The following is a 12,115-nucleotide window of genomic DNA, read 5'->3' on the forward strand; positions in this document are numbered from 1 at the left end:
GAAGAATGTTGAATAAACTTTTATGTTGTGTTGCAGTATATAGAAGAAAGGCCTTACCTTAGGTCACTGGTGGGCAAGTAAGGCCCGCCTAAGCATTTTATGTACTCAAGTATGTCGACTTAATGTTTCTTGCAACGTTGATTTGAATTTGGCAGAAAATAAGAAAAGCAGATGCTCAGTTTTTAGCGACATCATCCTTTCTATCTAACACGAGTCGCACTATGATGCCAACACCAAAAGTAGTAACAACAATGTTTAACAGTTGACATTTTTCTGACTCAGAAATTCAAGTCAGTGTCTAAAATATTTTTAAGATGGCTCCCAATCTCACCTCCTGTATTTTGAAGCACATATTGGAATAATTGAAATTATTTTGTAATATATATGAATCAAAATTTAGTTTACTCTTATTCAATGTATCCTTTATATTAATTAGATTAATCAAATACATCACATTATACTATAACTATTTCATTCTGAATAAAATTATTTCCGCAACTGGTTACCACCTGCAGTGATGACGTGGCAGTAAAACATCACGTGACCCGGAAGTACTGTTCCACTGCTGCTCGAGAGGCCGAGCTAGTTAGCATGTTTGCTCGCCTTAGACACGTCACGCGTTAGGGAAAAACGAATTTTTATTTTTAATTTTGTGACGCGAGTCATTTGGAGGACATGAAGCCCAGCGTGGCCTGCTTGGACGTCGACGCGTCGAGTCGCCTCACTCGTAAAACACCGCCGCGGGACGAACAGTAGCCTGGCTCCCGAAGCAAGTTAGCTTAGGATAGCAAAAAGGCCATCAATTAAATTACACGTCGTCGTGCTACAAGTCAGCTGCTTGCTAAACTCGTTTGTGAAGACCGGCCGTGAGTGCTCTGGGTGTGTCTCCAAAAGTTTTTCTCTATTTTCCGGGGATTCACTTCCACGTGCAGCCATGGTGGACTTCAGCTCCATCAGTTTGCTGTCTCTGGCCATGTTGGTGGGCTGTTATGTGGCAGGGACTATTCCCTTGGCAGTCAACTTCTCAGAGGTAAACGCTCCTTCAAGGGCCACTCTGATATTCTTTCATTAACAATTTACCGAACATGCTAAAACCATCGTTGTAGTTCAAAGAAGCAAACTAAAGCTAGGGTTGAGCATTTACATTGCAAGTAGTGGAATGCAAATATCATAACAAAGGCTGCAAATTGACGTTTAAAAAAACAAAACAAATTTTAATCGGTTGATAATTTAAATAATCGTCCGAATCGTTTGTAGGCTTGCAGCCTAAATCTGAGTTTGAAATGAATGACTTGTGTTTATGGAAAAAAAAAAAATATGGGAAGAAGACCTTGTATAAGTGGCAACAAGTGACTACGCCTTAATTTCTTATTAATTTTTTTTGTAATCAGGAGAAGTTAAAGTTGGTCACCGTGTTGGGAGCGGGACTCCTGTGCGGCACAGCCCTGGCCGTCATCATTCCAGAAGGTGTCCACGCTCTTTACGAGGAGATCCTGGAAGGTAAATTTACTGAACTCAAAACAGTAGACAGAAGCGATTTGTTAGCGGGAGGAGGAGCCACACCTTTCTTAGACAAGACACGTATGGCAGCTGAGAATATGATGTGAAGAATCCAGTGATTGAAAACGTGTTCAACACCGTAACACGATTTAATGGCCCGCTGATGATCATTGCTAGCTGCGAGGCAATAGGATTACTCAATATTCACTGAACACGTGGAGTCATTTTTTTTGCTTCCATTGATGCGCAGGGGGAGGACATCACCCCCCCAGCCAAGTGGGCGTTGTTGTCGAGGCGTCGCAGGCCAAGAGCGACGCAGCGGAGGCGGTGCTGGCCGCCGACGGCCATCACGAGCACGGCCACGAGCAGCTGCACGCCTGCATCGGCGTGTCGCTGGTGCTCGGCTTCGTCTTCATGCTGCTGGTCGACCAGATCGGCTCGGCGCACATGCACAGCGCCGAGGGTGAGATGAAGCGAGTAACACAAATAGTCATATCATATTTCGGCTTTTCAAGCATTCACACGCAATTTGCTTTCACAGATTCAGACTCAGCCAGAGCGGGCTCCTCCAAAATTACCACCACCCTCGGTCTCGTGGTGCATGCGGCCGGTAAGTCAAAAGTAGGCAAAAAAAAAGCAAGTTACTTAAGCTAGCTGCTGGCTAGCTTGATGAGGCAGCCGTTTGCGCGCGGCTAAACGTCACGGTTTTTGTCCCTCGCAGCCGACGGCGTGGCCCTCGGAGCTGCCGCCTCCACCTCTCAAACCAGCGTTCAGCTCATCGTCTTCGTCGCTATCATGCTACACAAGGTAAACCGTGCACGAGCAAACGTCCCAAGTCACAACGAGATGATTTTTTTCAAATCCTTCAACAGGCTCCCGCCGCCTTCGGCCTGGTGTCCTTCCTCATGCACGCCGGGCTGGAGAGGAATCGAATCCGCAAGCATCTACTGGTCTTCGCCCTCGCCGCACCCGTCATGGCCATGCTGACCTTCCTCGGACTCAGCCAGGTACAAGCCGCGTGACGACATCAGCTGGCGGCTCTTTGATGATGCGATGAATAAATCCCGTTCTTTGCTTTTCCCTCACCACAGAGCAGCAAGGAGGCGCTGTCCGACATCAACGCCACCGGCGTGGCCATGCTCTTCTCGGCCGGCACCTTCCTGTACGTGGCCACTGTGCACGTGCTCCCTGAGGTGGGCGGCGTGGCCAGCCACAGCCACGGCGCGCCGGGCGGCAACGGCGGCAAAGGTCTGAGCAAGGTCGAGGTGGGCGCCCTGGTGCTGGGCTGCCTCATCCCCCTGCTGCTCTCGGTCGGACATCACCATTAGGAAGACGGTTAAAGCAAAAGACTTGCGGACATGGAACAATTACGCTCACGGCGGCCATTTTCTTTTTTTTTTTTTTTTTTTACTGTACATATCTCTTCGACACAGATTTCAAGTGACGCTCAAGTGCCATAGTAGCTGCGACTCGGCCGCTTCCTGTTTCCGGGACACGTGTACATTTTATTTCTTGAAGGAAGAGTTTCTCAATTAACAAAGCTTTGGTTGCCCTCACCAATTAAAGGGATTTTCCGTAGACGTAAGTAGATCCTCTCTTTCGGGACTCCGGCTAAATTCACTTGTCAAATGCAGTCATCGTGGAATGTTCCCGATTGGGGTTGACGAACTTTAAAAACATTTTAGGCAGTGTTGTGTGTGTGTGTATATATGATATCTCTATTTTGTCATTCCGCAGTGAGTCTTCCTCGTGTTGGATGGTGCAAAGTGGCTTGCAACACGCAAGGCTACTTTTTATGACTAAATTAAATGTCTTTCATTTTTTTTAAGATGGTGCAACTAACGTGTCTCGGCTCACTTTACTTAACGGGCTCGTCGAGTCCAGATGTTTTTTGTCCGGCACTCTCTTCTCGCCGGGTGATGTTCTGTCCCAAAAAAAGGTGTCAGGGGAATGTGTTCGGAGGTCACGTGTTTGGGGGGGGGGGGGGGGGGGTAGCAGCTTTAGTTGCATGTGAGTGGGTCGGGATGGATAAATCCACACGGAGGAGGATTTGAGTTGTTACTTTTAACTTATCGTGATGCTGTTAAATGCCTCTTTCAAATATGGACGGACATTCTCGTTTCTCCGAAAGTAAGATTGAATTAAAAAAAAAAAAAAAGCATCCCCTGCAGTTTATATCACAGCGACAGAAACAAAGTGGAGAAAATCCTTTCATAATGCTGAGCTGTCAATATTTGGAATGTGACACGTGTTATGACATGTTCTCACCCACGTTGTGAGCAATAATCTGACAGCATAGTCCTAATGCTGTTCTTAAACTGCAGTAATCTCAAGCCAGGCTTTTACTGGCTGGAGCGGAATTGACTTTCCGGCATGCATGCCCCCCCCCCCCCCCCCATCCTCTCTCTGCCTCCAGCTGATGAGCGTATTGGCATGCGCATCTTTTCGCCTCACTGATTTATTGAGGATTTGTTAGCATCCTCGTGCGCAGCGGGTTAATTGTTATCGACTATTTTGACATTCAAACGGACTCGTGTTTCTGATTCCATTTCGAGTACCTCCTCCTTTTCCTCTTCTTGTCTAGCCAGTACAGGATGTTTCCATCCTCATCCAGAAGCTCTGCTTTCTCGCCCTGGTCGTCCATGGAGCAGTCGGACTCGGAAGCGTTGGACATCAGCGCCAAGGTGCAGCTGCACGGCGTTTTGTGGAAGAGACCCTTCGGACGACCCTCGGCCAAGTGGTCACGCAGGTCAGAACTTGCCGCCACTATTTCATGACGTTGTTTATTCTTGTGATTCCAAATATTAGGAACAGTTCTTCCTAGGATGTGTGATTTAATTTGCTAAACATTTCAAACGACTGTTGGTAGAAAAAAAAAAAAAATGTGGTTATGTCATGATTGTCAGTATGCTGAGAGTGTTGACCGATGTCAACGCAGCATCGTGGTGACGTAACAATTTGCAATTGTGCGATTGTTTGTGCGATGATTTTTAGATTCCCGACGGGGCTAGTGCGGGAAGGTAGAAATAAATATCTAGAAAAAATGGAATAGATATGCAAAAGTCAATCATTTAACCTGCCACTAGGGGGAGGTACATACATATATAAGGAGGGGGGGGGGCACTGCCCCCTGCAGCCCCCCCTTCTAGCTCAGTCCATGACTGCCAATTGCTGTTATGCACAGATTCTTTGTGATCAAAGACAGCTTTCTGCTCTACTACGCTGAGAGTGAGAAGAGGAGCTTTGAAAGCAGCAGGATCTTCAACATCCACCCGAAGGTCAACATGGGTCACCTCGCCAACCCCCCCCCCCCCCCCTCGGAGAGTTTTGCTCATTGTGTGCGTTCATGTTGTATCAGGGAGTGATTCCTCTAGGAGGATGCGTAGTGTCGGCCACGGAGGACATGGGCATGCCCTTTGGACTCGTGATCAGTCTGGAAGACTTCTCGGTGAGAACTTTTTTTCGAATAAAAACGGGCAAATGAAGAACAGTGGTGGAATTATTTCCTACTAAATGACATTGTGTTGACCAGGGCACCATTGTGGTGGCTGCGGAGTCTGAGGAAGAGCAGCTGCATTGGATGGAGATGCTGCAGGAGTCGGGCAAAGTGTAAGAAACACTCAAGTCTTCTCCTCCCTTTGAAATGTTGAAATGTTGTCTCTGTATCCATAGCACGTGGAAGAACGCTCAGCTGGGAGAAGCCATGATTGAAAGTCTGGAGGCTCAGGGGCTTCAGCTGGCCAAGGAGAAGCAGGAGTACTTAGGTCATTTCCACATGGATGTCTTTGTACAGAAGGAGACTTGTGGAATTGCGATTCAACGTGTTCTTCCTGCAGATAAGCTGATGGAGGAGACGGAGGAGCTCACGCACCAGCGAGCACAAAGAGAAGTAAAAACAAAAACAAAAAATATTTTTTTTTTGGAACAAGTTGTGCTTATGTTTGCGTGTTTTATTTTCTGCAGGAGCTGGAGCGCCTCAATCAGGTTCTGGAGGAGGAGAAGATGAAGTACGAGGAAGTAGTGATGGAGCTCAAAGCAGAGCAGGAGCAAATTAAACTGTAAGAACGTAACAGTGACACATTTGAAGACCCTGTAAAGTCAAACTGATTTGTTTCGAAATGCCTTCTTCAGTGGATCTCCAAATTAGAAGTTTCATTCGGGTTTTTGGGTTTCCAACAGTGACCTGGAGGGCACGACTCAATCTTTGCAAGGTGTAGAGAGCGAGAAGGAGGAGCTGAGCGGCCTAACGGTCATGCTGCAGAAGTCCATCGAGGTACGGGACAACATACAATGACATCATTCAGAATCGACGAGAAAGTTGGGAAAAGTATCCCGACCTCTCGAGTGATTTGACAGCAACTCTCCCGGGAGAAACGGAGAACTCTGGAGCTGCTGGAGGCTAAAGGCGAAGAAGACAAGGAAGAGGAGGAGGAAGAAGAGGAGGAGAAGACAGACGAGGAGGAGAAAGAGGAGGTGGTGGAGAGCAGGAAGGAGCCGGGAAACCTGGACCTCCTGCAGGATCTGCACCACATCGAGGAGCAGATGAAACTGCTGCTGAAGGAGAAAGAGCAAGCAGACGAGAAGTAAGAAGGTTTATTCATTTTGCTTTGATGTATATTTTGAAATGATTGTATTTGACACAAGTGTTAGACCACCACTGCTTGAAATCAACAAAGTGCTCGTGGAAAAAAAGCTCATCGATCGCTAGCAAGCATCGAGTGTCACCATTTGGGCAGGTTTTTATCGACCGGGAAGAGCTGATCATGGGTTGTTTTTGTTGCGCAGGTTTGCAGGGACGCCACTAGGTGGCGCCTAAGTCCTCTCAATTATGATGATTATTTTTTTTTCTACATTGGCGGTGTAAATAGCAAAATAGAGACATTAAATTTGCTCAACTGAAGGGTGTTGTTATTTCAGGCTGCGTGAGAACCAGCAGAGGGCAGATGTCCTGCAAAAGGAACGAGAGTTTTACTCGTCGCAGGCCAATACGCTGCAGCAGTCGCTCGCTCAACTCACCGCGGACAAGCAGCAGACGGAGACCGAGCTGCAGGTAGGCCTCAACCTCCACCTGTGGATGTTGAGAGCTTTGCTGCTGCCATCTAGTGGTGGAAACTAAAAACCATTTAGCGGGCCAGATGTTTATTTCTCAAACTCCTCGTTGTCAGGCGGAGATGGAGTCTCGCGTGGAGTTGGAGAAGAGGCTGCAGCAAGCCGAAGAGGCCCTGCAAGATCTGGAGAAAGGTTTGGACTCTTTGGATCGCACCAGCGAGCGAGACCAGAGGATGAGGGGTGACGTCACTCAGCTGAGGCGTGAGTTGAGCTCGTGCACATCGTGCGTTACCGACGTGTCTTTGACGCCGCCGTCGTGTTCCTCAGGCTTCTTCGAGGAGTGCATCTGCGCGGCCGAGATCGAAGCCAAGTTGCCGGCCATCATGAAGAACGCCGTCTACCTCCATAAGGCGGCGGCACGTAGGATCAAAAGCTGCCGCGTTCAGAGAAGAGCCTCCAGACGACACTGGTGTAAGTCATACCGGTCGTTCAAAATGTTTTCGTCACAATTTGTGACTGAGGTTCTCTTTTTTTTCTTCTTCCAGTGAAACACTCCAAGTCCTTTGCCACGGCCAGCCTGGACGGCGGCGTGGGCAACAGCATGGAGGAGCTGAGGGAGACGGCACGCCGCCTCACCTCCGACAGTAACTTCCGGGAAAGCGTGTACAAGATCATAGCTCGCAAGGATGCCGCCACCAGCTTTGACCAAGACTGACGCCGGGGCGGACTACTTCCCCGGGCGGAGGTAGACGTGATCACGTTTGTTCTGATGCCAGTGAAAACGACACAGGTCAATAACAAACATGGCAGACGTTAGCATTAGTTACAACGTTGTAGATTTTTCTTTTTTTTAGTAGATACTCGAGTGAGGTAGGAATTTATTTTTTTGTGTGTGGTATGATATGAACCCTTAATTTGAAACTTGGCAGTAAGACCAAATGTAATTTTTTTCAATACATTTTGTACAGTATTGATCCATTGTAAATCATAATTTAGGGGTAGAGAGAGCATATTAAGGGATCATAATGGCTGTCGTTATCCAGATGAGACACTTCCATTATCAAAGAAAAAAGTTTTATTCTCCTTTTGATTGTTTCCTTGCCACGGCTAGTTTTGTTTCGAATGGTAGCCACACCTGAACTGAACATGTTGCACACAGGAAAGGAGGTTTGCGGAACAGAAAAGGAACTGCCTTGATATTAATAAAGTTTGAATCTCGTACAGAAATGTAGAATCATGTTTCATTTGGCATTGTGCAATTTGATGAGCATTCTTCTTTTCCCCCAGGACGGCTCGAGGACCTGAAACCACACACAGGGAACCGTTAGCCGCTAATGCTAATATCAGCGTTCTGTTTAGTAACTATGACCACAATTGAATTGGAATTAAATGCCGTTACTACAGAAATGTACGGAGATGCTTCTCGGCCTTCTGAGAAGAAACGCTTTACCTGAAGCTCTTAGCTTACACATGGCCGACAAGAGCATACGAGGGAAAGATGCGGATGTCTGGCGATTAGTCGTCATCTGGTTGTTTTTTTTCCCTGGAAGAATTCCTCCTTTCATTAGGTTGCGCTGCTGCCTGAGGGAGTTCTCTTTTAAGAGCCACGTTCGCCGTCATGGAGGTACAAAAGTGGGATGGATGTGGTTTCTAATAATACGTCACAACAAAAAAAAAGGATCTTCGAGGAGGAGGGGGGGGGGGCGTTGAAGAAGCGGTCCTATTTGTCATCCAGGCCGGCTTGGAGCTGAGCCTCCAGCGCCATCTTGTCAAAGGTGCGGCCGTTGGTCTCCTCACGCACTTTGTCTCGCACGTGGAAGGAAGCGCGCGCCACCGAGCGAGCGCTCTCCAGCACGGCTCGCTTCTCCTTGAAGATCTGCTCGCTCTTCTCCAGCTTACGCTCGATGGATTGCAGCAGCTCTCGCTGCCGCTGTCGCTCCTCCTCCTCCACGCGTTGGCGGTTGAGACGCTGGAGCCGCTCCTTCTCCCGCCGGTTCTGCACGGCGCGCTGGGCCTTCTCCTTGGCGCGTTCCTCGGCCACCAGCGCCGCCTGCCGGGCCCGCTTGTCCGCCTCTCGGGCGCGAGCCTCCAGCTGCATCTGCAGCTGCCTCTCGCGGGTCTCGGCGGCTCGGCGGGCCCGCTGGATCTGCTCCCCCTCGCGTTTGGCCTTCTCCCGAAGCTCCTGACCTCGTCGCTCCACGATGTGCTCGTAGTTCTCAAGGGAGCGGTTGAGCTTCTCCTGAGCCGCCCGCTTGGCCTCCTCGCACTCCTCTTGCTCACGCCTGGTGATCTCCTGGATGAGGGCGGCGTGGCGGCGCCGCTCGGCTTTGTTCAAGCCCCGCCGCTCCTCCTGGGACTGGTGTTCCTTCTCCTGCCGCTTGAGCTCGGCCATGGTGAGCTTCTCCTTCAGCAGCAAGCGCTCCTGCTCTAACATGGCCGCTCGTTCCTCCTCCAGGGCCTTGAGGTTCTGCTCCTGCAGAGATTTCTTGTGCTTCTCTTCACGCGCCGCCTGCTGCAACCTACGCAGGCGGTGGCGCTCCTGCCGCTCCGCCAGCTCCCGCCACTGCTTCTCGCTCTCCTCGGCTTGCCGCATCTTGGCGGCGGCCGACCGGCGTTCCTCCCGGCTGAGCCGGCGCTGCCGCGTGGACACCTGCGTCTGCCACTGCCTCTGCCCCTCCTGCACGGCTCGTTGCTTGTTGCGCTCATCCTGCTCCCGGCGGAGCTCCTCTATCCTCCGCTCGCTGTCCCACTGCAGGTGGGCGACGTAGCGGGTCTGGCTCAGGATGTCCTCCTCCTGGTAGCGGGCCAGCATCAGCGCCGCGATCTTCCGGTCGCGCTCGGACACGGCGTTCAGCCCTCGCCGCTTCACCTCCTTCACGATGCGCTCCACCTTCTGCGTGGTTTGCGGCGAGTGACTCAGGTCTCCCAAGCTGAGGCTGCGACCCATCAGAGAGTTGAACGTGGCTACGGTTCGAGCCCGAGGGTTGGACGCTTTGGCCGAGCGCTCCCGCAGCCCGTCCCAGCTGTACGACGAGGCTCCGGACTCTGAGGAGGTGCAGGTGGTGGTGTTGGAGGTGGAGGAGCAGACGGGCTCAGTCCTCCTCTGCAGGGACTCCAAGGAGTGGCTTTTCGCACGCACTTTGGGATGAAAGTGTCCGTTGTGATGTGAAAACAAACCTCCTGCCACGCCGTTGTGCGGTTTTGACACCGATGGGGTCAAGGTGGACTTGGCTCTGACGAAGGCGGGAGCTTTTGGGGTCGTTCTGGGGTACGTGCTGGAAGCTTTGCCCCCCGAACTCTTACGAGCTACCGGTGGAGGCCCAACCGACTTTGGTCGCGGGCTTTTCCCGGAGGACCGCTTGGAACCTGTGGAACTTGCTTTGCTTGGTTTGGATTGGAGCGGTGGTCCTGATTTAGAAGCTGAAACTGAATCAGCAGCTGAGCTGGCGGTCTCACGTGTAGGCGCGGTGACTTTGTTCTGGTCCGACGCGGAACAATTCACCGCCGCCTGCATCACCCGCCGCTTCTCCTCCCTGACGATCCGCTCCCGCTCTTCCCTGCAGTGGCGCAGCTTGTTGTGGCGATCCCGCTCGTAGACCTCAAATAGACCCGTCGCCACCCGCATGGAACGACCCGGCGCCTCGCGGGCAAAGTCGGAGAGAGGCCGGGACAGCAGCTCCACCGGCTTGACGCCGCAGCGGGCGCAAGCCTCTAGCGAGCGCGGGCTCGTCAACACGTAGCGGCTACCCTCGGCCGCCGGGGAATCGAAGTTGTACAAATCCAGGTGCAGCTTAGGTGACAGGTCGCCGTCGGGTTCCGGAGGCGGCGGCGGCGGCGGTGATGGAACCGCCGGAGACGAGATGTGGCAGGGGCTCGGCTCAGAGCTTCCAGTGGGCGGAGTCTTAAAGTCCCCGATGTCTCCTTCCTCCTCTGTGATGGCGCCATCAGCCTGATCAGGCAAGCGTTGGTCTCCGGCGACCACGGCGGGGGCGCCCAATTGCGGAGCCATGGACTTGGCGGTCTGCTCCTCAGTCTCGGACGGGTCCACCATCTTTGGCTGAAATGGAGGAAGGGGGTTCAATTAAATGGTCAGCGGGGGGGGGGAAGGGTTGCCTGTCTGCATGCATGCGTGCACATGTGCATGCACTCAAGTGACTCTTTACAGCAGATGAGACTTTCCGCCTCTGGGAAAGTGACATCACACGCAGGGAAGCTCTATTTTTGGCCCATTTACTAGGCCAAGTGAATGATGAAAAAAAAAATGTCACATTTTCCCCAGTTAATGAACAGAAAATAAATTCTGGAAGAAAAAAAAACAAACACTGCAATATCCACGACTGTAACGTGTCCCCAATTGAAAGGCTTAGAGGATGATACTAGAACCTGCTCCAACGAAAAGAAGGCCACGGACCCACACCCATACTACCACTGACCAAACATAAACATTTTATGTTCCAAATGAATAATAGCACAGAAGAGAATCGTACGCTGACCTGCCAGTGTGCAAGACGTCGCTTGAAGCGGTGCTTTTTTCCTCTTTGATGCGTTCAGCGGGCCTCGTCCCCCGCATAATAACATCAGCTGGCGGTCGGCCTTCCTCTCCCCCAACACCGCGGAGCATCACGCCGCCTCAGCATCTTGACACTCGGACGTGCAGGTCAGTTCCACTTGAGAGCAACAAAAAACAAATCCAGCCAAATGTCCGCTTTTTTTTTTTTTTTTTGTGATGATGTCAGTCACGCTTGTGCAGCAGCAGCAGCTTCGTTTCAGCCCCGCCTTCTCTCAGCCCAATATGCTCACAATAGTGACGGCAATATGGACCAATGACTGCGAAGCTTCTCCGTGCTTTTAAGCCTGATGCGTTCGGGCGAGATTCCTCCTATAGAATCTGAGATGTTTCTCGAATATTATCTTTTCGTTCAAGTAAAAAGAATGCATCCATCCGTATTTAAGCCGAATGATACATAAATGGATGGAAATCATCCTGAAAGACAGCAGCTGTCATCCACAAAGATAGTGTAACACACATAATGGCCGCTAGAGGGAGGCAAAGCACTAAGGTTTTTGTCTTGCAAGATGGTCACCAGCAGCAAGCGTGGTTTTCAAGTGTTTGACGACGAAAAGCCGTAAATACAAAAAAGTTCATTGGATTGTTTGTTGATGCATTGTATTTATTGAGTTAAATATGTCCAAAATAAATCATCAGCAAAAATAATATTAGGCGTGATTTGAACCTACAGTGATGGCTTTATGTTGACCCACTAAACTTGTGACAAGTTGAGGGAACAGTGCCACTTTAATTGAGTTTTATCAGCAACAGAGAATGCGCTGGCTGGCTTGTTACCAAGGCTGAGGCGGGGTTGTGGGGCTCAGGTCAAGTTTTGTGTTGTTGTTGTTGGTTTTGGAAGCCCGGATTGGCGAGTTCACCAAGAGGTGAAGTCGATACCCATTTTACAATGAAATTGACACTCAAGTAGTAATATTTCCCTTCACCTTGCACTTATACATTATTTCAAATGTTACTTTTACCCACTAATGCTTATTTACATTACATTTTACTGACAGA

The 12,115-nt window shown here is 50.3% G+C and overlaps 3 protein-coding genes across 3 annotated transcripts; 2 read left to right on the forward strand and 1 right to left on the reverse strand.

Moving 5' to 3' along the window:
* The first annotated feature begins 510 nt into the window (after positions 1-510).
* slc39a9 (solute carrier family 39 member 9) lies at positions 511-3,338 on the forward strand. The gene is made up of 7 exons (XM_085931640.1): positions 511-1,030; positions 1,392-1,500; positions 1,751-1,963; positions 2,042-2,110; positions 2,222-2,307; positions 2,373-2,507; positions 2,592-3,338. The coding sequence occupies exons 1-7, from the start codon at positions 935-937 to the stop codon at positions 2,826-2,828; spliced, it is 945 nt and encodes a 314-aa protein (XP_085787766.1). The 5' UTR covers positions 511-934; the 3' UTR covers positions 2,829-3,338.
* Positions 3,339-3,455: 117 nt separating this feature from the next.
* On the forward strand, positions 3,456-7,808 carry plekhd1 (pleckstrin homology and coiled-coil domain containing D1). Its single transcript, XM_085931639.1, has 13 exons — positions 3,456-4,249; positions 4,685-4,778; positions 4,859-4,948; positions 5,033-5,109; positions 5,173-5,264; positions 5,337-5,389; positions 5,464-5,558; positions 5,680-5,773; positions 5,857-6,083; positions 6,418-6,550; positions 6,666-6,810; positions 6,877-7,020; positions 7,095-7,808. Exons 1-13 carry the CDS (start codon positions 4,095-4,097, stop codon positions 7,262-7,264), a joined length of 1,569 nt encoding a protein of 522 aa, XP_085787765.1. The 5' UTR covers positions 3,456-4,094; the 3' UTR covers positions 7,265-7,808.
* A 461-nt stretch (positions 7,809-8,269) lies between these two features.
* ccdc177 (coiled-coil domain containing 177) lies at positions 8,270-11,194 on the reverse strand. The gene is made up of 2 exons (XM_085932473.1): positions 11,043-11,194; positions 8,270-10,606 (listed from the first exon to the last, which is right to left on the reverse strand). Exon 2 carries the CDS (start codon positions 10,598-10,600, stop codon positions 8,270-8,272), a length of 2,331 nt encoding a protein of 776 aa, XP_085788599.1. The 5' UTR covers positions 10,601-10,606; positions 11,043-11,194.
* Positions 11,195-12,115: the final 921 nt, after the last annotated feature.

This window comes from Syngnathus leptorhynchus, chromosome 15 (assembly GCF_054491065.1).
Source record: "Syngnathus leptorhynchus isolate UIUO chromosome 15, UIUO_Slep, whole genome shotgun sequence".
NCBI lineage: Eukaryota > Metazoa > Chordata > Actinopteri > Syngnathiformes > Syngnathidae > Syngnathus > Syngnathus leptorhynchus.

Bases quoted from the DNA above. Each gene is read 5' to 3' on its own strand.
- plekhd1 (XM_085931639.1), top strand. From the start codon at position 4,095: ATGTTTCCATCCTCATCCAGAAGCTCTGCTTTCTCGCCCTGGTCGTCC. The intron at 5,110-5,172 runs GTAAGAAACACT...CTGTATCCATAG, and splicing joins CTGCAGGAGTCGGGCAAAGT to CACGTGGAAGAACGCTCAGC. The intron at 5,390-5,463 runs GTAAAAACAAAA...TATTTTCTGCAG, and splicing joins ACCAGCGAGCACAAAGAGAA to GAGCTGGAGCGCCTCAATCA.
- slc39a9 (XM_085931640.1), top strand. From the start codon at position 935: ATGGTGGACTTCAGCTCCATCAGTTTGCTGTCTCTGGCCATGTTGGTG. The intron at 1,501-1,750 runs GTAAATTTACTG...ATTGATGCGCAG, and splicing joins TTACGAGGAGATCCTGGAAG to GGGGAGGACATCACCCCCCC. The intron at 2,111-2,221 runs GTAAGTCAAAAG...TGTCCCTCGCAG, and splicing joins TCTCGTGGTGCATGCGGCCG to CCGACGGCGTGGCCCTCGGA.
- ccdc177 (XM_085932473.1), bottom strand. From the start codon at position 10,600: ATGGTGGACCCGTCCGAGACTGAGGAGCAGACCGCCAAGTCCATGGCT.